The 25239-nt window shown below is 31.5% G+C and overlaps 1 protein-coding gene and 1 non-coding gene across 2 annotated transcripts; one reads left to right on the top strand and one right to left on the bottom strand.

Moving 5' to 3' along the window:
• The first annotated feature begins 12374 nt into the window (after positions 1 to 12374).
• Positions 12375 to 12448, top strand: TRNAV-AAC. The gene has a single exon. It is a non-coding gene; the product is annotated as a tRNA-Val (tRNA).
• Positions 12449 to 13456: 1008 nt separating this feature from the next.
• LOC8262795 (probable indole-3-pyruvate monooxygenase YUCCA5) lies at positions 13457 to 15599 on the bottom strand. Its single transcript, XM_002521118.4, has 3 exons — positions 14776 to 15599; positions 14293 to 14664; positions 13457 to 14031 (listed from the first exon to the last, which is right to left on the bottom strand). Exons 1-3 carry the CDS (start codon positions 15445 to 15447, stop codon positions 13804 to 13806), a joined length of 1272 nt encoding a protein of 423 aa, XP_002521164.1. The 5' UTR covers positions 15448 to 15599; the 3' UTR covers positions 13457 to 13803.
• Positions 15600 to 25239: the final 9640 nt, after the last annotated feature.

Raw genomic sequence — 25239 nt, 5'->3', positions numbered from 1 at the left:
CGAAGAATGACGGGTTAAATGCCCCGCTGGTACCAAACTTTCGTACTTTTTTCCAATTGGTACCAAACCTTCAATTTGTTTCTTTTTGGTACCACTCCTATTATTTTTGTTTCTTCCACCAGTACCAATGAGGAATCCGGCAGTTATTTGCTGATGTGGCTACCGGATTTATGAAGGACAACACACCACTTGCCACATCTATTGCTGACTCCTTTACTTTATCCTTGTCAGCATTCCAATCTTGAAGCTGGGATTTGCCATGTCATTATCATCAATCTCTCACAATATCAAATGCTACCCATTAATCCTAACTCTCTCTTTTTCCCTTCAAAGCCCTCTCATCTCCTCTCTCTCCCCTCCACCACTATTTCTCACCACTGCTTTGCCAGTCCGGCGACCTTCGACACATCCCCACATTCCCCAGGTGGTGGTTTCATTTCACTTCAGCTGCAGACATTGGCAATATCCGGATTGGGCAAGAATCAGACGGAGCTACATTATCTCTGGTCGCCGACAGCTCCTCCTCTGTCGGCCCGCAAAGGCGGACAACAATACCACCTCATCTGTCGATATCCCACTTTTTCCTTTGTTCCCCGCCGGCCTTTCTTTTAACCTTCGATTCTCAGTTTCCACCTAAAAAAAAAAAATCAACATACATAAACATCAATTTGTATCTGCCAATTGGTTGAAATACAATCGGAATAATTTTGTTCATTCTTGAGTTTAGGGTTTCTTGGAATGCTGACTAGGATAAAATAAAGGAGTCAACAACAGATGTGGCAAGTGGTGTGTTGTCCTTCATAAATTCGGCATCCACATCAGCAAATAACTGTCGGATTCCTCATTGGTACTAGCGGAAGAAACAGAAATAATAGGAGTGGTACCAAAAGGAAACAAATTGAAGGTTTGATACCAATTGGATATAAGTGACCAAGGTTTGGTACCAGTGGAGCATTTAACCCGAAGAATGACAATAGGCTCGGTTATAGGTTTTCCACCATGAGTGATTCTTTTATGAACTGGGTTGTACTGTAAAAGCTGCTAACTTTTGTTAAAGACGTTCTCTTCTATGATTCCAATGAGTATCAGAGCCCAAATAATTCTGTAACTAAAGGGACTAGGCTAAGCTCCTAGTAGCTTTACTTGCTCCAAGCTGATGTTCTCCTCTCCCCTCTCCAAGCTTAATTTATAGTGGTCACAAGTGACAAGTTTGGCTTGGAAATTTTATTTGTTTTGATTCTTTGGAGGCTTTAATGACTATTTACTGCATGCGCTAGAACTGGAAAATGTTTCGATATTGACTCGAGACCTAGTTTTAAACATTGCAAAATGTAATTTGGCATGGCCAAGAATATTCAAGATTTATATAAATATATACGATTCAATTAAATAAAAATTTATTTGAAATTATGTAATAACAATTATTCCTTTTAATAAATAAGTCGAATTTAAATTAATTAAAACTCACTTGGCTTTTCATCTTTATCGTCCATTTTTCATTATTTTATATGACCATCGTTTAGATTTTATTGACAATGAAGAACTATACTCATAAAATATGAATATCTTAAATACTATAATATAAATGTCCAATAGCTAATGAGTTATTAAATAAAATTTAGCTTTTGCCTAGTTAAAAGATTAATTTTAACTGCAAAATGGTCTTTAACTAAAATTTGCCAATTAATTTTTAGCATTACTCTTAACTAATTAAAAACTATAATAATAATAAAAGAATAAAAAAATTACACTATATACGATATTTCCTCTTTGCACACCATGTACGTTATTTCCTCTTTGCTTTTTGTTCTTTGTTTATACGATTTTAAGCTTTTTTTTTTATTTTCTTTCATGTCTTTAACCATTTTTTTTTTTTTTGCACTAAATCCACTTCTCTCTCACAATTTTCTTCTTTGAAACTCTCTTGTTGTACGATTTTTTGACGATTTTTTGTCTATTTTCTTTGTTTTTATCTATCAACTTCTTCTAACTTTCCACTATTCCTTAGTTTTTTGAGTTTTCATGTAAGTGGTTTTTAAATATAATGGTTAACAAATTATTAGAGATTTGGTCAGTAGTTCTTCTTCTACTAGTAAAGATTTAGGTGTAATGGGTAAGAAAAATAATTCTCATTCTACAGCAAAGGGAGCTGAGGTTTTGAAAAAACAAAAAGTTTAAAATCTCCTACTAAGCATGATTGAGATTTTGTTATTAATAAAAAAATTTTATTGATGATTCTCCTTCAAAGAAGAATATTGATGTTAAAGCTTCAGGAAAATGAAAATGAAATATTGATGCTGGTGGCAAAGCTGCCATTTGAGTTATCAATGAATGCATTCAAAGTGTTTGATGAAATACAAAACAATTGCAATGAAAGAAAAAGAAGAATATGTGTAGTTTGACAGTTTAGAAACTGAGAAGATAAATAGAATATAAAATAGAAAAAGATGAATAAAAGAAAATCTTGGTCATTTCTTCTAGACATTGAGACTTGATCTCCATATCATATGCTCTTTATTTTTTTTTATTATTGTTGTTTTGATTTTAGTTATTATAATGATAATGGTAGTAGATACTCATTATCTACTCATAATATACTTGGAGTATACTATATACTGTTAACTATATTTTTATTGTAATTTTAGTTTCTCTAGTATTTCCTTGAAAACTATTGTTTAGTCAATTCTAATTATTGGTCAAAATTTGGGGTAAAAAGCACAATTTTCTTTTCTATTCGTGTGATATGATTTTATTAGATTATGTTAATCTATGCATATGACAACTAAAATTTTGAATTTTAAAGAAGCAAAATATAAATTTTACTCGTTACTTGTAGGGACTAAAGACCTAAATTGCATTCATGCTATTTATTTTCCTTTTTCTTTTTTTACTTTATTGTTGTTTTTTATTTTAATTATTATAATGATAAGGTAGTAGATACTTACTGTTAACTGTATTTTTTATATTTGAAAACTATTGCTTAGTTAATTCTAAATATTGGTTAAAAATTTAGGTAAAAAGAACATTTAGTTTTTTTTTTCTATTCATGTGATATGATCTTGTTAGATCATGTTAATTCATGCATAGGACAACTAAAATTTTAGATTTTAAAGAAGCAAAACGTAAATCTTATTATTTTTTTGAATTAAATTTTTAAAAAATGAAACTTGTATGTAACACCCGGAATTTTTTTTTAATATATATTTAATAGTGAGTTTTTATTTAAGTTAATTTTAGCTTTATTTTTATTCAAGTAAACTATTTGAGAAATGATTATATTTTGGTTATTCAAATTTTCCCAAATGCATATTTATATAAATAAAATTATATATTGGAAAATTATGATAGAAATTGTAAGGGATGTTTTTATAAAAGAATTTTGAGAAAATTGGTATTATAATTGATTAGTAGTATTAAATTTTGAGTTGGAAATTGATTATTTAATTTAATTGTGTGTAGGATTTAATTGGAGGATTATTTTGGAATAAGGATTAAAAGTATAATGTTATTTTTATGGGGTTTTAATGGAAATTTGTGAGTCTGGTAATTTCGTAAATAAATATGTCGGTCAGGAGTATTTTTGTAATTGTGTATTTTCAATAATTCGGTTTTGGCCCAAATTAAATAGTTAGGGGCTTAATTGAAAGGCTAAAAAGAAGTTTGGGGGTTAAATTGGAATTTTAATGGATGAAATTGTAAGTAATTAAGGAAGTTGAGGGACCAAATTGTAATAAGGAAAAGTTCAGGGGTCAAATGTCGATATTGAAAGGAAAGAAATCGGGGAAGAAGAAAGGAGGAGAGAGAGAGTCGGGGTAGAGTGAGGGGGCGGCAGCGCCGTGGGCGGGCGTGAGGCGGGCCGCGGCAGCGATGGCAGTGGCGGCGGATTGGCGTGTGGCGGCCGGCGCTTCCGGCCTTCCTACCGATCTTGGTGGCGATCGGCTCCCTTGGAGAGCTTCCTTTTAGAAGCGGCGTGTTGGTGGCCGGAGGAGAGAGTTCCGGCGAAGTGGAGGCAGCCGCGTTTTTAGGCTTTTCCGGCGAGCTCCGGTGGAGGATGGACGATCGGAGGACGTATCCCGACTCTCCTCATCTCAAGCTTCGCGATGGCACTAGTTTCGTGGCGATCGAGCTTCGTTTGCGAATCGACGGTCGAGATCGTCCGTAAATCTCTCCGGATGATCGGGTGTCAGATCGGAAAATCGAAAGTGGGGATCGTCATCAGCGCGTCGTTGTGAGTCCGATGGTGTGTTCGGATCGTCGATCGGACTCCGGCGGCCGGAGGCGAGTCGACCGAGCGTCTCGATCTGTCTGTTTGGCTCGCTCCAACCGAGGCACTGGAGCAGAGCTAGGAGGTCGCCAAACCTGTGAGTTAAAGTCATTTAATCATTGCACTATTGCTAAGTCTGATTTAATATGCTAATTTGAAAGTTCATGCATAACATGGTTATTAATATCTCAACGTAATTAATTTTACTGAATTATTAATTATTGAAGATAATATAAGTATTATTATAGTAATGTTATGATAATACCGAATATTATCAGTTTTTCACATAAGTTGCCTGATGTCATACTCTTAATTGTTAATTGTTATTTGGATATGGTTGAATGATTTCATTATACAATGATATTTATTTAATGTGATGATTGCGTTTTGGGAAATGTGGCTTTCGTAGAACATGCCACCTGGTGGGTTGCATCAGGACCGCGTGCGCACCGGTAATGATTATGGACATAAGGTTATTATGGATTTGTTTGCCCTGATCGAGCATTGCTCTCTGAGTTCGATTGATTAGGAGTTAAGGTCCCCGATCGAGCAATGCTCTCTGGCTTATTTGGAATTCAAGTGTTCAGGCTGGAGGTAAGGACCCTGATCGAGCTTGCTCTCTGGGCGCCAGACCTGTTGGATTAAGAGAGCCGAAAGGCTACTAGAATTTGGGATTTAGGGTTCTACCGAGCCACTCGTCCCGTAAAAGTAAATATATATTTTTATTTATTTATTTATTATGGTATTTGATTATAATGTGATTTGTATTTACGTGCATGGTTTGATATACTGATTTGAATAATTTATGTTTTTCTGAGAAGAAGCAATAGTCCCTAGATTATTTGATTTTAACTCACTCTAGACCCATGATCTCATTTTTATTTTTGATTTGGTATTAGTTCTCCCGACTCTTATTCAAGAACTCCTTCATCATCAGGTGATGTATTTGATTTGGTATGTAAATTGGTAAATCTTAGATTCTCCGCAGTAGTAATAGTAGATGTATCAGTTGTAAATTTTCTGAGTTTCAGGTCTCGCCTAGTTTTTCTGGCAGACCGAAGTAATTATGTAAAATGTAGCATTTAAGATAATTTGTGGCTTTAATAATATTAATTTGAGATGAGATTTGTTTAAATCAGTGAGTGTCAGGCTTACTACGGGTTTCGGTGGCTTTAAGCCTACCCATTCCCTAGTGCCGGTCACGGGCCCACGGGTGGGGTCGTGACATTGTAGCTTTTTTAAGTTTTTTCTCCATTTTACTAATTTTGCAAATGTATGATCCTTTTATGAGGAAAGACTTAATGTATTTATGGTTTCTAAATAATAAATTTATAAATATCAGAAGAGGTTTGCGATCATGTTGTTTTCTTATGTAAAGTTCAGGAAAGATGAAGATTTTGATAGTGTGTAAATCATGTGGGAAAGTTAAGGAGCTCGATAAGCCAAAGAAAATTTGAAAAAAAAAAACTTAATCTAATTGTCATAATATTTTTCTATCAATGTATTATATATGATGGACGAATAGTTTTATGATAATATTAATAGGTATCATAATAGGATTGTTAACTTTAATACTAAGTAGATATCATTTCTCTTAGATATATTTTAAGGTTTAATTATTTTATTTGTTTGAATTTGTTATAAACAATTTTAACTCAATTTTTTGTCATTGTATTTATTAGAGTGAAGACAAATAGATAATTTGACCATATTCATAAATCAGAAAATATAAAAGATGATTTTAAAATTTGAAAGGAGAAAACTCAATTAGAATCATAGTATCATATATTTAAAATAAACTTTTTATATACTTAGTATATACTTTTCACTATATCTCTTAAAAATTATTTTATATATTTTAGAAGATAATTTTTCTATATAATGTATAATTAATGTATTTCTTTTATATATCTATATCATATAATAGTCAATATACAAAAAAGTTACAAAATATATATCAAATACACACAACATAAACATAAATTTACTAAATTTAAAATATATACTTATAAATACCTATATATATTTATTATATACATGTAATATATTCATGATATACTTTATACAATTATAATATATTTATCCATTTTCTTAATATTTTGAACTTTATTATTAAAATTAATTTAAAATACTTTTCAAAGATTTAAATTCATTCACTATAATCTGATAACATTGATGTAATAATTTTATAAATTTTAATTAATTATAAAATTAGTATAGATACTCGTTATATACTCATATTAGACTCAGAATATACTATATACTGTTACATTTTCTTTATCTTCTTTTTTTACATATTTTAGTGTGTTCTTTTTTTATAGTTTTTAAATTGTGCATGAATCATATTCTTATAATAATTAATTTTTTTATTATTTAAGCAATTTTTATTTACGCTTTATTATATTTAAGGAATAGTTATAGCTTTTTTATTTTAATTTAATTTTTAATATCATTTTATGCTTTTAATTTGTATTTTAGTTGGAACTAAATTAGAGGTTTAGAGAGAATTTTGGTTGTTACTTATAGGCACTAAGACCTGAACTTCATGTCATGCTCTCTATATTTTTCTTTTACTTTATTGTTGTTATTTTGATTTTAGTTATTATAACTATTAATAGTAGTATATACGCATTATATACTCATAATATACTCGGAGTATACTATATGTTGTTAATTACATTTTTTGTGGTTTTTGATCTTATTTTTGTGTTTGCTTGAAAAACATTACTTAGTCAATTCTAATTATTAATTGGAAATTTAGGCAAAAAGTCTAGTTTTTCTATTTATGTGAAATGATTTTGTTAGATCATGTTAATTCATGCATAAGATAACTACAACCTTAGATTTTAAAGAAGCAAAATGCAAAACCTGTTAGATTTCTTTTATTCAGATCTTCAAAAATGAAACTTGTAAATTTTCTTAATTCTTTTTCAATTTTACTAGTTTAATAAATGTATAGTTTTTTTATGGAGAAAAATCATGTGTAATTATGATTTTTAAACAAGCTGATGAACATCAGTAGAGGCTTGTGATTGTATTGTTTTCTTTATATACTTGAAATAATATTAGTATAAAATATATACTCATAATAAATTTAGAGTATACTATCTACTATTAACCATGAGATTTTGAAAGTTGTTATCTTTCAATATGAGAATGTATGTTGTATCAATGTTTACATATCTTATTTTTTTCTCTCAGTATCCATTATGGTGAAAAAAGATATGTATTGTGTCTATGTTTAAATAAAAGAATATAAAATATGATTTTACAATTTGAATGAAGAAGCTTCAGTAAGAATCAGAGTATTATATACTTGAAATAAACTCATTATATACTCAATATATATTATTTACTGTATTCATTTGGGTCAATAATAACAAAACTATTTCATACAGACATTTTGTCAAACATTTAAACTGCAATATCTGATTAAAAAAAACTAATTGCATTTCAATATGATTTTTCATCTAAAAAAAGAAACCAAAATAAAATAACTAAAGCTGAAGAATAATAGAAAAGAATATATAAATAATGTTTCATTGTTTACAAGAAAATCTATATTAATGCCTCAGCAATAATAAAATTAATACTCTGATTTAGATTCTTTCAAATCAATCCAAACTCAAGTTACTTTAGCTATTTTACTCCTCTTTTTTTATTTTTCTTTTCTCTAAAAGAAAATTCTTTGGCCATCAAGATCCATCATCCATCACCATAAATCAAAATCAAATATTCAAATACAACAAAACAATACAACAAACAAAAGAAAAACTTAGAAAGGCAAACAATAAGAAATGACAATAGCGATAGTGCTTTGTAAACTCTCTTCTTCTGTTGACATAACTATTTGTCTTCTCTTCAATGCTATTTCTCTCTATTTACAAATTGTTTATTATAGATTGCTACAGATTTCTTGAGATTTTGGTGTGGCGATTTTATTTGAATTAATTGCTGAGATTTTTTTGCTTTTGGATCTGTTGATTTTTAGTAAAACACCCGTGCTTTACATGGATTATATAGAAATAATTTTGTTGGCTTTGAAGCATATTTTTGTAAAATTTTGGAAATGAAGGTATAAAAGTTAGATAATTCTTATATTTAGGCATTTCTGTAAATATTCTTAAAAACATATTGAACCAAAATTTGTTTATGGCCCGTCCACATTACGTATGGATTACATTATTAGAAACGTTTATATAAAGACCCGAAATTCCAGGCCTAAAATCTTTTTTGGGCTTAAAGAGAAAGAGGTAAAGTATGGAGTCGGCCCAGCTTCTTCTCTAGCACTATTTACCCGCGAGAACTCCCGAAACGTTGTCGTTTTGCTCTTGGCGCCATCAATTGCAGACGCACACGACCTCCACCCATCTACTTCTCCCTCATTATTTAGCTTCAAGTTCTGTTTTGATTGATTATTAAGTTCCGCTTTTAACTCCATACATTTCAATCTCTAGGGTATGAGATAGTTCATGACATGTCACAGAGTTTCATTACATTCTCATTTGGATTTCAAATTCGTATGAGAATTGAAGTTGAAATAATGGTGATCGAGTAATGGGAAGCAATGAATCAATAAATGGGATTCCTTTTTACTCACTATCCCCAGTTCTGATTGGATTATAAGATAATACCATGACTCAGTTTACGATAATAAAATATGATTAGCTTAATATTATGGGTACTTTGGTAGTGATGTTAATTGTTTAATTCAAAATTAACCATGACTTAATTAAAGTTAATTTTGACTTCTCAAGTTATTTATTGAATTGAATGGTTAAGGTTGTAAAATATGTCAATAGGGCTACCCAGAAAGTGGAACTCCAAAAAAATTGGATAGTTGATCCGATGGGGTAGAAGGTAGGGGTTTGAACCTTTGAACTGTGTTCACCTCCTCTAAACTCCAGGATCAGTACTAAGTTCATGCTCCAAGCCTCCAACATCTATATCACTATCATTGTTTTTTATATGGGTTAATAATCATGCTGAGTTTTGTTCTTGAAATTCTATTTTTCTCATCAATGGTGTCATGCTCTTGTCATTTTGGATTTTGTAACATTCCCAAATTTCCCTCTTAGATTTATTGCTAACATCTCATCTTGTATTATACGTTCCTGATCCGCCTTTGCTATGCGACACTGTTTACTCTAATTCCTACTCCGGGAATTGGACGTATGAGATTTACTGTACTTGGGCACTTCACTTCTCTATCGCACTGAAGTTAGTATTATTATGAGAGACATGTGTGAATGGTTCAACAATTTCTCCTGCTAATAACTGGTACTTGATACCTGAAATGATGCACTTATGTGCCCATTTGGCAAGACAAGAAATCTGCGAGGCCAGGCTTGTTGCTTGGATATAGCTGGCTTGTTTTGGGTTTAGCATGCAGCCTCATGCTTCAATTACATATATTGTCCACCTGATCACAACTATTGATTCAACTTTAATATGCCAGTCTTTGTCCTACCTGTACAAGAGGTGGCCTTTGACAACTTGGTTTTGTCACGAGGCTATGGCGGCCTGGCTTGAAGGGGTTCAAGTGTGTCGATCTGCCTACTTCTTGTTCTTTGTATCCCATTCTTTAGTATGTTAGAATATTAGATTTTGACATCTCAGGTACAGTAGACCGGGCATCATATCTAGGATCTTGGTGACAAGATGAAGGTTATAGAATTATTTGTCATCAAAGTTACAAGTCACAAAGAACATCATCTGAAATGTTTTTTAACAGATACAGACGTTCAAGCAAGGCTTGAACTAAACGCACATGAAGAAAGATATAAAGAAGATTGGACACTAGAACCATAGAGAATGGTTCGACAATAAGTTTAGATTTAGCTGTCAGATTTTGGGAAATCAATTATTTATGAATGATAAGAGAGAAAATGTATTATAAACAAGATGATTGAGGTTTTCTTTTCCTCGAGTGAAAAGGGGCGAGTAAAGATTTGAGAATTTAAAGAATGTAGATCAGTTACTTTCGTGTTATCCTTAAAAGATTTGGTTAACAAGAAGACACATATAAGCAACCAATCTTCATCTCTTGCATATTACATGATTGAAAGGATTATGTCATAATAAAATATGAAAATCTAAATAAATAATTAGTGGTGAGAAAACAGACAAGAACAGAACTTCAAGTAGTACATATGTATAAATGGGGTTTGTATGTACTCAAATGGAAATGGGTCTAAATGGCAAAACTATTAAACTAGACTCTCCAAATAAACTTAAAAGTACTGAAAGAGTACAATGGAACTTCAGGAAGCACAATACTTTTGTAATAGAAAATTGTAGAACTTTGGTTTTAAGTTGTAGCTCAGATAGGGATAAGTCAAATATGATTCCCTGTTAGTGTTATCTTGAGCGTTTAATATGTTCAAACTATTAAGAAGTTGATCAACTCACAAAAGTCCAGAAATGAGAGACCGTTTCATCACATGTTTGTGTCTACTAAGGACTTGGGCAAGTGGACCTGGAGGAACTATCACCAGGATAAGTAAAATCAGAATACGAGCTGAATTAGATGGGTCCCTAGTGATAACATTGTGGTAACGGAGAATGGTGACCATCCCATGTGTTACATTTACTCTTTATACCAGTGATGTCCGAATATGAAGCAGTTGAAATGATGCACATGATACCAAAGAGAAATGGACACAAAACTGGAGCTGTAGGAGGCGGTCAGGTTTTGGAAAAAACTGAGTTGCTACTTTGAAGTGGTGGTGGTGATGGAAAAGGATAGATGGGCCATTGAGTTGGAGAAACCTTTTTGTAATTTCTGAATCATTGGTATGGGGCTCATGTGCGCTGTTTTTAGGCTCTGACAAGTTCGAACTCTCAGTGGAGTTTGTGGGCTTTCTTTCCTAGACCTGTTTTTCTACTATCACCATAATGATTGGTGAACTTCTTGGTGGGTGACCAGTCAGAGTTTCTTGGAGGCTCTGCTACATTTTATCACATCCTTGATCATATCTTGTCATAAATAATATGCACTGTAATCTAAATAAGACCTGGAAACTAGCTAAGTTTATTCACTGAAATTTGGTAAGGAGGCTAGCTTCTCATTAAAATGAGGACCTACCCCCTATTTGCTTGAATCTTGAGTTTCGGTTCAGAAACACCCATCAATAATACACCCCCTATCTCAATACGATCTCTATCTTCTGATTCATTCCTTGTTCCCGTAAAGGCTTTAAGGCCATGTTTATGTGGGACTTGATGGTTGAACTTTCTAGCTCTTCGATCACAAAAAAGAGTCATCGCCCATGCAAGACATGTCATTTTGGATTTGTATGCCTTGTGTTCCAAAGTGAAATTTGCTAGTGAAACCTAAGGTTTCCTTCTCTTATTGCGGGTGATACAATTTTACTAGATATATGATATGATACGACGGGAGTGGACATGTCTAAAAAATGATGATTGTCTTTTTAAGTCTGATGTGATAGAATTTTCAACTTGCTAGATAATGGTGGAAGAAAAGGTGGAGGACTTCTCTTTGAATGAAACATATAATTTAGGAATTGGATACGTTGGTAATATCCTAGAAATAGAACATGATTTCTATATCCAATATTCTATTTATGAGTGTCAAAGCTCTGTCATAAACCTATGGAGAATGACTGGCTCCTCTGTACATATCTATTACTTGCAGATGGTACTACTAGGAACAATCTAAACCCTCTGTCAAGGGCATATGGCCAAAAAATTTTAGGACATTAAAGTTCCCAAACCGTTTGTCACAACATAACATGCAGATGAACCACTAGTTATTTGGCCCCTAATGGCGAGACCTCTCATGTACTATATATTATTCTTTATAGCCCAAGGAGCGACTCACTCGAGTTAAAGTATCCACTGTCGTATGAGAGGATTTCTCTTATGACAGGTATATGCTCGCCGAAAAATGTGGATGTTGAAATGTCCATTCACCATGTCTTTTTTATTCTCCCTTTTAGGCTGCTGCGGTATGGAGATCTTTCCTTTTCTTCTGACTTGTGTTTGAGGGACCACTATAAGCTAGCTTTGGCTGCTCAAATGACGTTCTGTGTTCTTATACATTACGACATTAATAGTTCATGTTTGTGATAGGAACACATGCAACGAAGGTGTCGTGGTGTAGTTGGTTATCACGTCAGTCTAACACACTGAAGGTCTCCGGTTCGAGTCCGGGCGACGCCATTGTTTTTGACATTTTCACACACATTGCAAAAGTTTCCTGTTTTCTTTTCTTGTTTTTTTTTTTTTGCAAGTTTTTGCATTGACATTGCACATAGTGAAACACATTTAAACAGCTGATTAGCGCATGACAAGGCCTTTAGTGCTTCAGCTCTTTTGAACTGTATTCTAGCTCCAGTATTATGCTTTACAGAAAGACCTTAACTGTAATTTTTTTGTTTCTCGGAGAGCTTTGTGGCAATATCCATGTGCAAGGTATCAGAGCCTTATAAACTAAACCTATATTATTATTCACTAAGTTTGGTCAAACTATATATAAAAAAAAAAAAAAAGAAGATAATAATATTAAAGGGAATAGTGATGTGTATCCCATCTTGGAACTGGCTTTCAATATCATCAAAAGGGATAAAAACAAGGTGGTGGGTGTGGTGGAGCTAGGTTTCATCGCCCTTCATGGACCCTACCCATCTGATGATGGATGTTTATGGGCAAGTTGCTAATTTGAACAACTGAACTACTGATCCTTTTCTTGGAAAAACAGTGATGGGTATTTGGAAGAATAGGTAATTAATGTGATATACCTTTCCAAAGGTTATACTTTAGGCAGTAATTCATTCGTTGACCAGTTATCAAGTAAGTTTCCTGTAATTAGAGAGAGAAATGAGAATATTCTTGCTTATATTACCAGTTCCCAAGTTGGCAAAATAAGCAGGGGGGGATTTGATTCTTGAATTATTAATGTTCAATGTATGAAACTTAATGACAACTAGGAGAATAAGAGAGTTCCCATTTTCCTCTTCATGTCTTGGTACAAGGACTTCATTTGATATTCCTCAGGAATTAAGGTGAAAACAAAAAAGAATAAATTAATACAAAAGGAGCCCTCTTGGCCTTTTGTAGTATAGTTGGCAAATTGCAGCAGGGTTTTATGCCTTTAGTAGTGATTATTATTTCCACTTGTAGAAAAACTGTGTTATAACTTAGACTTGATGGAAAAGGGAATGCAAATGGTTTAAAAGAGAACAAAAGAAGCTGTCATTTCAATTGATCATTAAACTATAATACAGAAAGTGTATGAAACTGAGAGAAAAAATAATAAAAAGAATTTAGAAGCCATAAGCCTCGTCATCCTCAGTTTACAAAATGCCCAAATATGTCAAAACTTTGGGCCTTCGGAGAGGGCTCTGTCTGTATGCTATCTGTTTTCTTTTTTCCTTTTCTTGTGTATCATACAAGTAAAATATTTTTGTGTTCTTTATTTTCTCTTTACAACTAAGTAAAAGTTCTGTCTGGTTAGAAACTTGGTTCTTTTTATGGTTTTGTTTTGTTTGTGCTTTATATTTTTGGATGATGACCATTTAGAACTGTGAAATGCAACGTCTATGGCAAGCTGTTGTTCTCTTCTTTTGTTGCTTAGTTTCTTGTTTCCAGACATTGCCAATATCTTGTGCTATTCTCATGGCATCTGAAGATGCACCAGATAGCCCTCTCCTTGTGAACCCAACTGCATAGAGCCCAGAATTTCCTTTCCAGCCATTTGGGAATGGTGCTTTTGGGAAGCCATTCTTGGAGAAGAATTCACCTTCCTGTAACATCATATAACCAAACCAAGATTAGCTCATTTTGTCCAGTACTAAATAAAGAAAATATTACATTCATAGACTAGAAGCTTCTAAAACAGTTTTTTTTTTTTTTCTTTTTTCTTTTCTTCCTCCTTAAAAAAATGCCAAGGAAATAGGACAAAATCCATCTGTCTGACATTTTTCTGATAATGGGTATCCAAAATTTCTAAAGGAGAAAATATTTTGAAATAATTGCTGAACAGAGGAATTAGAACATATTCTCACCTGAAGCCAAGAAGGGACATTGCTGCGGTATCCAGTTGCCAAAATAACTGAGTCAATATCAAGAATTTCACCATTAACAAGCTCAACTTGTCCACGTGAAAACCTCTTGATTCCAGGAACAACATTAATGTCTCCAGATCTGATCTTCTCCAATGCACCAATGTCCAATACAGGGGTCTTTCCCTGGGAGTTCTTAAGTGCCAAAGGACCCATGGATGGCCTTTTCAGGCCATATTTTTCAACATTTCCTAGCACTATCCATGCGAAAAACAACATGAGCTTATCAACTAGCCAAAGAGGCAGCCAACTCATCAACAGGACAGCCAATTCGAATGTTGATTTGCCAAATATTTCTCTAGGCAGTACATGTACCTGAAAACCAAACATGGAACAAATCCTTTTAGAATCTTTGAGATATAATCCATTTGCTAAAAAAAATGTATTGGGACCAGAAAAGGAAAAGGCACCAATTCGATGACTTACTGTGCTTCTGACAACCATTGACGGAGAGGCATTGTGGTTGCAGAGATCAAGAGAAACTTCCATGCCAGAATTGCCACAGCCTACGACTAGCACTTTCTTGCCATGGAATTTCTCACCAGATTTATATGAACAAGCATGAGTAACATCACCGCCAAACTCATTCAATCCTTCAATTTCAGGCATTACGCACTCTGCATTCTCACCGGTAGCCACTACTAGCCACCTGCAAATGTACTCAACCTCAGTACGAGCAGTGCCACTTGTGGAAACAGTCTTGACCCTCCACAAGCCACTAGTCTCATCGTACCTAGCTGATTGTACACACTCATTGAATTTTGGGTTGATCTCAAAGGTCTTAGCATATGATTCCAAGTATTCAATGAACTGTTTCTTTGTAGGATACTCGGGGAAATCTTCAGGAAATGGGAGTTTTGGGAGCTGACAGAATTGTTTAGGAAGGTGAAGTTTCAGCCTGTCATAGGTACGTTTCTGCCATAAAGAAGCTATACATTCTTCCCTTTCGAGGACAACAAAGGGTACTCCCTGTTCTCTGAGGCAAGCTGCTGTAGCTAGCCCTGAAGGCCCAGCACCGACGATCACTGGACCATTAACCCAAATGCAACGACGAGAGAAGAAATCTTCGTGGTCAGCTAAGCGAAATAAGTTCTCCATGGTGCAAAGATTCTGGTTTCAAGAAAGTGTCTTCTCACAAAGATTTTAGATAAAACAGCAGATTCTTTTGGTGAGGATGAAAAGAGAGTTGAAGATAGAAATATAAGTAGGTTTTGATGTTGTTGCAGCAGTAGTAGTTGTTGTTGTGAATTAAGCTTTGGTATGGAATGAGAGGGAAGGAGGGGGTGGAGGGGTCCTTAAATAGGAGAGTTGGCTGAGAATGATGCATGTGATAGAAGTTGAAAGGAGGGTCCTTCTCAAATCATAAGGGCTATAGTTCCCTTTTTTTATTATTATTTGCAAAATTAAAAACAAGGGACCATTTTATTATTGGATCGCTAGTGTATTTATACTCCCTTAATCAATGTACAAGGATTAGCATCTTTTGATACAATTATTTTATTCTTATCTTGGAGTAAGTTTTCACTATCAGAAGATGTAGAGGGCTTTTAATGGTTTCTCTCTTCTTCTTTGTTTGTAGAATAAGTAATGTTAGGATCACTCTACCATTACCGACCAAGGCATAGAATTCTGATGATGTTTGAGGTCAAGAAAATTAACATGTGCTGAATGATTTATATGCAAGCTCAAGATTCCAAATTATCCCTACGTTAATTATACTTAGATTCTATAATTAGCACTAATGTAACTCGTCATAGTTATTCTCTTAAAAGAAAGATTATCACAGTTGTATAATTAAAATAAACCCTTAATGTAATTTAGAGCTTAAATGCTTTAAAAAATCATAGGCATAAAGGAGGATGTTCCTGTTTATTTGTTTTCAATTGGACATTTGTATTGCATGTGAATTTAATTTTATAAAATCTATAATATAAAGTATTTTATGTAATATATTATATTATATGTGTGAAAATTCCACAACTAAGTAAAGTATCCGGCATCAATAGTTTTAGATAATAGATAGATCAGTAAGCTTAACTAAACAATGTCAAGCATAGAATTAGAAGGAGAATTAGGGAACAATGAAAGTGACCCTCATTTCTCATCTCATCTTCCGACGATTCTATTGGCCCCACAGTTTATCAAAAGCCTACTGGAAATGATTTTTCTTTTATTTATAAATTATTACTATATTTTTCGAAAAAACACAGAAAATAAAAAAAAAATCTATGGAAATAGGAATCCACATGGCAGATGAAGAAATGCTGACTAGGATATGCATGATACGCCCACGTGGAGGAGATCAGCCTAATTGATGAAAATTGGAGCGTCATGTCCACATCCTGGGCCCGCAGATGCCTCCAAGCATTGGGATTGCGACTTGAAAGGCTGTTTCGGCCCACAAAGCCCATTCTGCCAACTAGTCCTTCACACTACACTAGCGCCATCTGTCTACCCCACACACTTGTCAAAATCTATAATATATTATTATATTATATATTTTTAGTTTTACACTTCATTCTATTTATTTAAATATACAAATATATTAATTTATTTACTAACTTCCATACACTGCTTTCTACCTTCCAACCAAACAAAAAAGGAAAATATCTGTTCCACTTTGCTATCTAAATTCCAAACTACTGCCCTCTAAATCCCCAAAATCTTTCACTTGCCAGCATAATTATGACTAGGGCTTATCAATTTGGCTGAAATTAAACCACAAAGGAATTGAGTCTAGGGTTTCTGGTTGTACGTGGCAGGATAATTCCTTGAATATATTATCATTTATAAAATATAATAAACTCTTAATAATATTAGTAGACAGTGGCATTAACACCTGAATTTGAAATCTTTTCAAATTTCACCGGTGAAAAATCAACCGTATCATTCTCGGCATTCCTTATATCTCTTTTTCTTGAAAAAGAAAAAGAAAAATCTAATTTGAAATCAAAAAATAGTTTTAATCGTAATAATATATCTGAAGTTGCGTGTGTTCTTGTGATGGGGCATTGCAACTCTTCAAGAAGACAGATATGTAAAATGAGTCACCATTTTGTCCACAAACTCTACAACTGATAAAGCATTTTTAAATTCCAGATCAATATCTGATGATAAAAGCTCAGGTAATTCGACAAACAGGCTAATTTACTGTTCTTTTTATTATTATTATTGTCTAGTGTTAAGTGTGAGAGTGCAAGAGTATCCTACCTGAAGATTTTGTACTGTAAATAAATTAGTCATGAAACTATCTGGCTAGCTTTAGAGCCATTTAATGGAATTCACAAAGACCTTGGTTTTCGTTCTTGCTATATATATATCGTGGACGGCTAAAGAATGTTGCTTTCGGTAACCCATATTATATATATTATATATATATATATAGAAGAGTGTTATTTATCCCCTTTTTGACACGCGTCCTCTTGATTACCACGTAATAAGTGGGTCTTAAGCTTTCATTAACTTGATTAATTATATATTGATTAAGTACAATTCATAGTTAGGGCTAGGGTTAGGGTTAGAGTTCGTACTTTTGTGGGTTAGGGTTAGTCATCATCAAGTACAAAACATTTATATTTTGAGTGCATGATAGTTTTTGAGTTGGAAAAAATTTTCAGGCCATGATGAGTACCCCACCAGCCCACTTGCTTCAGATTAAGTAAAAAAGGAAAAGAAAAAATAGTAGGAAAGAGAGAAAGATAGAGGGAAGCATGTGCATGAAACCTTGAATCCCATAAGAATTCTCTCCTTTTCATGAAAAGATTTTAGAGGTATGAGTTTGGCGTTTCTAAGGTTCTTGCTTCAATTACATTTACATTATTAAACTTTGCTTTGGAAATGAGTATATTTATCATATCATTCTTCTACTTTTGTTCACGTCCCATCCTACCCCAAATATTTTTCTTTTTGTTAAGAAAAAGAACTAAAAGAAAGCCTCCAAATAGACAATAACAAAAGAAAGATATATATATATATATATATAGTATGTATAACATAGTCATACCCAATCGATATGATATGATAGAGAGATTGATGTATATATATATATAAAACTCAGACTCCACCACCAGCCTTGCAATGCTCCACATCCAGCTTCAAAGTTTTCTACTTTTAGGATGAGATGATAGAAGGAATAATAATTTTGTGTATTATATATTATAGTGAGCTCTTTTTTATATAAATGATTTATCTTCTTCCGTGGTAAGATCCTAGGGCTTTCCTTTTCTTTCTTTAAAATCTCCATTACTTAGCTTTCTTTTATATTGCTTTCTGTGTGCAATATATAGTCGGCGGCGGTACTTGCTAGGAAGAAAGAGGCATGTGTGCGTGTGTTATTATTATGGCACAAATAATATCTTTACAAATGTGCATAAAGGAATATGCAAAAGTTCCATAGAAGATTGAATAATGAGTTATGTTATGTCACGCGTAAAAGAAAAAAAGTGTCTACTTGAGGAAAGGCGAAATGATTAGCATATCAGTGCCTGTCTCATAAGAGTGAGTGTTTAGTCACATACAAAATTAATAAAAACTCATATATACACATCATATATCATATAGATTGAGGTTCTTATCGGAATATACAAATTAGGGTGCGGCTTTACATTTATACGGGACGATAAAGAATATGTAAGTGATCACGTATGTATAAATGTTTTAATATCTATGATATATTTGATATATATTCAGTTATTTAAAATTAATAAATACATGTATATTATTCATTAATTTAATGTATAGGTAAGAATATGCATGGCCAGACTAAACAAGAGATTTCCTGCATTATACGTTAACATACAGTCTTCTTTTTGGCATTGCTAATATATATTTATGTATGTGTTTTATATTTAACCCTCTATAATGTGATGATTAAATGAACTGGTTTTTTAGGGTGCATGATGCTAATTAAAGGAAAGTGTTTTCTTTCTTTCTTTCTTTCTTTTTCCAAAATTGCTGTAAATGCTTTTACTATATATCATGTTTTGTATGGAATATCATGCACAACTAATTTATATAACATGAGGAAATTAGGAGATGTTCAATAAATTGTTTGTTTGTTTATTATTATTATTATTATTATTTTGGTATGAGGAAAAAGACAATAGTCAGATAAAATGTTGCTGTCTCTAAATCTATACACTTAGGATCTTCCGATCTTAAGAAAGTTGGTAGTCCCTCGTTTCTTCCTGTCCATTACCATATCCTTATGAGGTCAACCAATTAGAAGTAGTATATAGGAATGTACATCCTTAATTAGGTGAGAAATGTATATTAAAAATTGAGGGGGGGTTAGGTTCATTTGATGATTAATTAAGGGCCCCCATAAGATTGCAGAGAGGGTTCTATATATAGTCTTGATTAACCTTTTAGTCCTTCTCTCTCTCTCTCTCTCTCTCTCTCTCTCTCTCTCTCTCTCTCAATTCATATATATATATATATAATATATACCTACTCTCATTGCAGCCACAACACTACATATTTAATACCCTCATTATTGTCTAGCTATAAAATAATGCACTGACTAGCCACCCAATCATTAAACCAACATATATATATATAAGCTAAAATGCCCTTATTCCTATCTACAGTTGTAAAAAAAATGTAATCCAGTTCAAGATATATAAAACTAAATAGGAGCTTATAATTGTATATGAGAGATAAAATTAGTTAATTAATGTTTTTAACATTATTTTTCAAAACCCATGAAATTCAAGTTGTAGATATTTTATGGAAGAAATTCTGATATCATAAAATCAAATAAAGAGCATAACCTGAAAAAGCTCATGGAAGTGAAAAGAAATAATAATAAGAAAAGGAATAATGTCACTGAGTTATGGATTGCAATTACATGATAAGTTTTGATCTTATCCTAGTAATAGTCAATGCCAGAGACTCAGAACTTTGTCTTTCTTATTTTCTAAGGTAAAAATAAGGGGTCACATGGCAGCAAGAGAACTTTTGAGGAATAATAGATAAAACATCTTTTAGAAACAAAATAAAAGAAAAGGGGGATTGGAAATCTTGGCAAATCTAAATGCAACTAGAGAAACATTAATTTTTTGGTTCTTGATGGAATAAGAGGCACATTAGAAGCTTAGAAAGATTTAGTATATCTTTGTATATATATTAAGGAGAAAAAGAAGAAAAGAAAAAAAAACAAATTAAACTTCTTCTTGTTATCTCATGTGACTCACTACTAAATGTCTCATTTAAATGCAAATCAACAAAACATAGTAATTAAATCATGGTTGGAATATATCTTTGCCATGTGTTTTTGGATTTTTGTTCTGATTTGAGACCACAAAATCTTAGTCAATATGATTGGGACCAAATTTAATACTTACTTTCTTATATATAATATGTATGCATAATAGAACATAAGATATAGCCAAGATTTATAATGACATTGGTATAATTTATATATGTATATATATATTCCAACATGTTATTTCTTGGAAAAATCATTATAGAAACGTTTTTCTTTTCCAAGAATTATGAACTCAAATTGGATCACACATCAGACCCCAAATCTCATAGTGATATATATATATATATATATATATATATAGGCTGGGATGTTTCTATACCATTTTGTGTGTGAAGGAACTTGTGGTTTTTAGTTATGCCATCAATTTGGTGTCTCTTGGACGTCTTTAGTGAACAGTTCAAAAATCCAGGTTGCATCAGCACAACTTCAGACAACACCAAATCTGTATTCGATTTTAACTGCAACAGAAAATATATCTTAAAAGATTCAATTGAGATTGATTTAATTGACCTATTCTTTTAGGGCATATATAACTAACTTAATATGTTTTTATTGAATTAACTGAAATGTCCTAAGCTAATCTTTATAAATAAAGAAAAGCCATATAATTCTGATAAAGATATGTTCTCCATATTAGTAGTCAACATTGCTTGTTTTTTACTTTTATGAGAAAGAAGCAAATATATGTTAAAAGATTGTAGCCTACTATATATATATATATATATATATATATATATATATATTTTAAATACTGACAAATTATATAATATATTCTGTTATTTTTATTTGGAGTATTATTTCACTATATATAATATGTTTATGCTGAAATCTCAATTTCCATTCTATCCGCAACGGATAGAGGAGGATTTATTCAATCACATAGTTTGGGCTCCAAAAATATGACACTCTTGGGGCGTTCTATTTGAATATATCAAAAGGCTCAATAAATTAAAATTTATATATATATATATATAGTAAAATTTCTCTACATCGTATATTTGAAATCAAATAAAATTTATTAACTGTCAATTTTCTTTCTCTATTAATTGAACTTTTACAAACCCTTTTTTTATTCTGAATTTGAAAATCAGTAATATCATTAACAACTTAAATTTTATAAAATATATATACCACAAATCTTTTATAGATATGTTTCGCATCTGACTCATTATAATTTATTAACTATCTTATGATACATATGTATAATATTGATTAATAAATAAAAATATAATAATAATTATAAACTAATAAGAAAAATTAAAGTCGTAACAAAATAGAAGCTATTTTCTTCTACTATTATATTGGAAAGATAGAGCAACTATTGTATTATGCAATAAAATTTACTTTTTATTTATTTTTCAAATTAAAAATTTATATATTATTATTTTATCTTCTTATATCATATTTAAAATTTCATCTTTCACACATAATACAAGAGTCTTTCTAAAAATAAACCATTCACGTAGAAATAATAAAAATCTGTAATGAAAATATGAACTAACTTATCATTGTTAGGAATAAGGAAAATCTTAATTAATATTCAACAAAGTGGAGGACATTGAATACTTGCCAATTAGACCTTTAAATATGAAAATCATTAATTATTACTCTTTAACATATATAACATCTTTCCAATTCCTTTTCTCTCAACCACCTACTTTCACACATTAAGACTTGCAAGAACTAGATATTAATTTCACCATTTTTGCATGCACGCCACATATTTAATTGAGAAATGATAATTTATATATAATATTAAATTGAACTAAAATAGTTTATATTAAGCATCCAAAAACAATATTTATATCATAGATCACATGGTATAGAACATGGATTATATTTAAAAAAAAAATTAAAAAAAGGCTTGAGCAAATTCAAGAGAGTGACAATAATAGAAGTGCGTTAATGATCAAGGGTTGAAACTTTATGATGTAAATTATTGAGGTATTAAGAATGTGGGTGACCTCATTCTCTTGTAATTTGATTTCATTCCTTCAATTAGAGAAACGTTTCTTTCTCAATAAATTTTTGAAAAAAAAATATTAGAGGAACATTTCCCAACGGCTATATTCGGTTGATGAGGTCGGTAAAACGGTTTGATTTGATTTAGTTGCAAGTCATCTCTCTCACACACACACATAAACACACACAACCCTCTTGATTATTGTGTAATTAATTAATTAGTTAATTAATTACAACTAGTCATCAAGATACCTTGCTAGGATCATTGCACCTGGCAAAACCTAAGCCTTGCATGTGGCAATTAGTTTAGTTTTAATTTAATTATATAAAGCCTAAAGAGAAGTGCAAATTATTAAATTTTAAAGATTTCCAATTTCAAGTAATTCCCTTCTCCTAAACCCTAGGTGCCGCCCCCTTCTATTGTTATGGCTCTGCACATTCCACATATAGATTTAGTCTTCCAAGTAGAAAGAGAGGAGAGATGGGTTTTGATTATACAAATGGAATTAGGGGATGAACATGTGGCTCTTGTAAATTAGATATATGTGGTTAATTAAATTAATTCTTAATTCCTTGTTTATCTAAATCTAAATCTGCAATATTTATATCTAGTCATATAGACATGTCACATGAATTTAATTTTATTCATAGTTAATCACAATTATGTCAAAAAGATTAATGCTAATTCCTCTCCCACATTCTGGTAAGCTTAGTTTAATTGTGATTAGTTTTTCCTAATTAATATGATTTGACTTGTCAGTTTATCAACCCCATTGGAAAAACATTAATTTAATTAAGAGGGAAGTGCAATAATATGATCATAGCTTGTTTGACTCCACCAATTACAGTGTATGATTTATGGAAAGCTAAAAATGCAATTTAATTATGTATATATATATATATATATATTTCCATAGTCTTTTGAATTATGCCTACCATGTGCACTTGGTAGATAGTAGGCCATCAACACAATGTTTCCCTATGGTTACAGCTTTCTAGATGTTCTTTTCTTTTTTCTTCTTCTTTTTATTTAGTGAACTATTCATTTTTAGTTTTATAATAAATTTTAGATTTAATTTACAATATTATCAATAGACAAAATTAATTGTAAATTAATATGTAATGTTTTTTATTAAATATAAGTTGATTTTTAATATAGAGAAAGCAAATATTAATAGATAATTCAGCTAGTATAAACATTGTAGCCAGTATAATTATTTTGTTTATAAATGACCACTATAATCCAGCAACGCATAAAGTCGTTAATTGAGATACATTTGTCGCTAATGCTAACTAATGACCGAACCGCGATGGACACTGTGCTGGTGCAATGTTGCTCACTAATCCATTGCCGATTGACTTTTTCAATCCCAACAATGGCCTCAACGACAGTCATCTGTCGTTAATTAACGGCGCGACTCTTTGAAGAAAGGTGACAGACATACAGATTTTAGCGACGCACTGGGAAAGAATTTCTCTTATTTTACATATTATACATATCATTAGTATTTGATTGAGATTATAAATTATATTTGGAAAATAATGCCATAACGCCACAAAATTAATTCCTATTAAAAATAAAAGATCTTTCAAATTTATTTTTATTAATTTCTAATAGGAAATACATAGTGATTACTCCGAGAAAATTATATACACCATAGTAAAGATAGTTTATAGAGAGCGAGCAATTGCCCTCTTATGTTTTAGAAAAAAAAAAATCATTTTAACTCTAATTATTTTGTAAGCTTTCAAAAATACTTCTTTACAAAATAACAGTTGTCTTCCTCCCTATAATTATGAATCTGGCTTTGCCACTGGGTATTATTAGGTCATTGTTTGATTAGTTTTCCACCTTCAATAAATAGAAAATGAATAAAAATCAATACACTAGTAAGACTATAAATGGTTAATTAATTCTACTGTATGACATTTTTTATAATGTGTTGGATTTATATTTGGTAGTTTTCAATCATAAAGTTGGTGGATATAGTAGTTATATAACGACCAGTATTATTATATTACTTAACAAATAATTATGCGTATTATATAATTAAATAACTTATAATTTATGTGATAAAATTGAGTTCAATCAGTTAAATAAACTTTTTAAAAAACAGATAGTTTAGTAAATAAAAGAGAACATATAGAATCTGATAAGGAAAAGTGATACAAACTTCTGAGCTATTAGGTATATAGAAATCCAACAAAATTGATATTTAAACGATATTTTTATATAGAAATAATATTTATATAGTGATAAAAAAAATTACGCTCATAATTTAGACTAGTTATAAATATAAATAAATTTTTTATTATAATAAATTATTAATTTTTTAAATCTTGTCTTAAGAAAATATTTCTTTGTATAGTAATATTTGTATGTATAATTTTAAGAGATATATTATACTATATTTTGTCTTACTGTAGTATTATTTTATCTTATTAACTTTATTTATATAATATGATAAGATATTAATGTATCGTATTTCTGATTTATATCATTTCATCTATAAGATTAAGTATTAAGTTTTTAAAAAAATATTTAATATTCAAATCTCCATTAAGTTATAACCTCTTTATAGTCATAAATTTTATTTAGTCTAAAATGTATGACTATAGAGACGTTTCAATGTATATATTACACATTAATTCTTAGCTAT

Source organism: Ricinus communis, chromosome 7 (genome assembly GCF_019578655.1).
Source record: "Ricinus communis isolate WT05 ecotype wild-type chromosome 7, ASM1957865v1, whole genome shotgun sequence".
NCBI lineage: Eukaryota > Viridiplantae > Streptophyta > Magnoliopsida > Malpighiales > Euphorbiaceae > Ricinus > Ricinus communis.
The sequence above is the reverse complement of the archived record's forward strand: the minus strand, read 5'-3'. Positions and strand labels throughout refer to the sequence as shown.

Bases quoted from the DNA above. Each gene is read 5' to 3' on its own strand.
- LOC8262795 (XM_002521118.4), bottom strand. From the start codon at position 15,447: ATGGAGAACTTATTTCGCTTAGCTGACCACGAAGATTTCTTCTCTCGT. The intron at 14,665-14,775 runs GTAAGTCATCGA...TTTGGTTTTCAG, and splicing joins CAATGGTTGTCAGAAGCACA to GTACATGTACTGCCTAGAGA. The intron at 14,032-14,292 runs GTGAGAATATGT...ATGATGTTACAG, and splicing joins ATGTCCCTTCTTGGCTTCAG to GAAGGTGAATTCTTCTCCAA.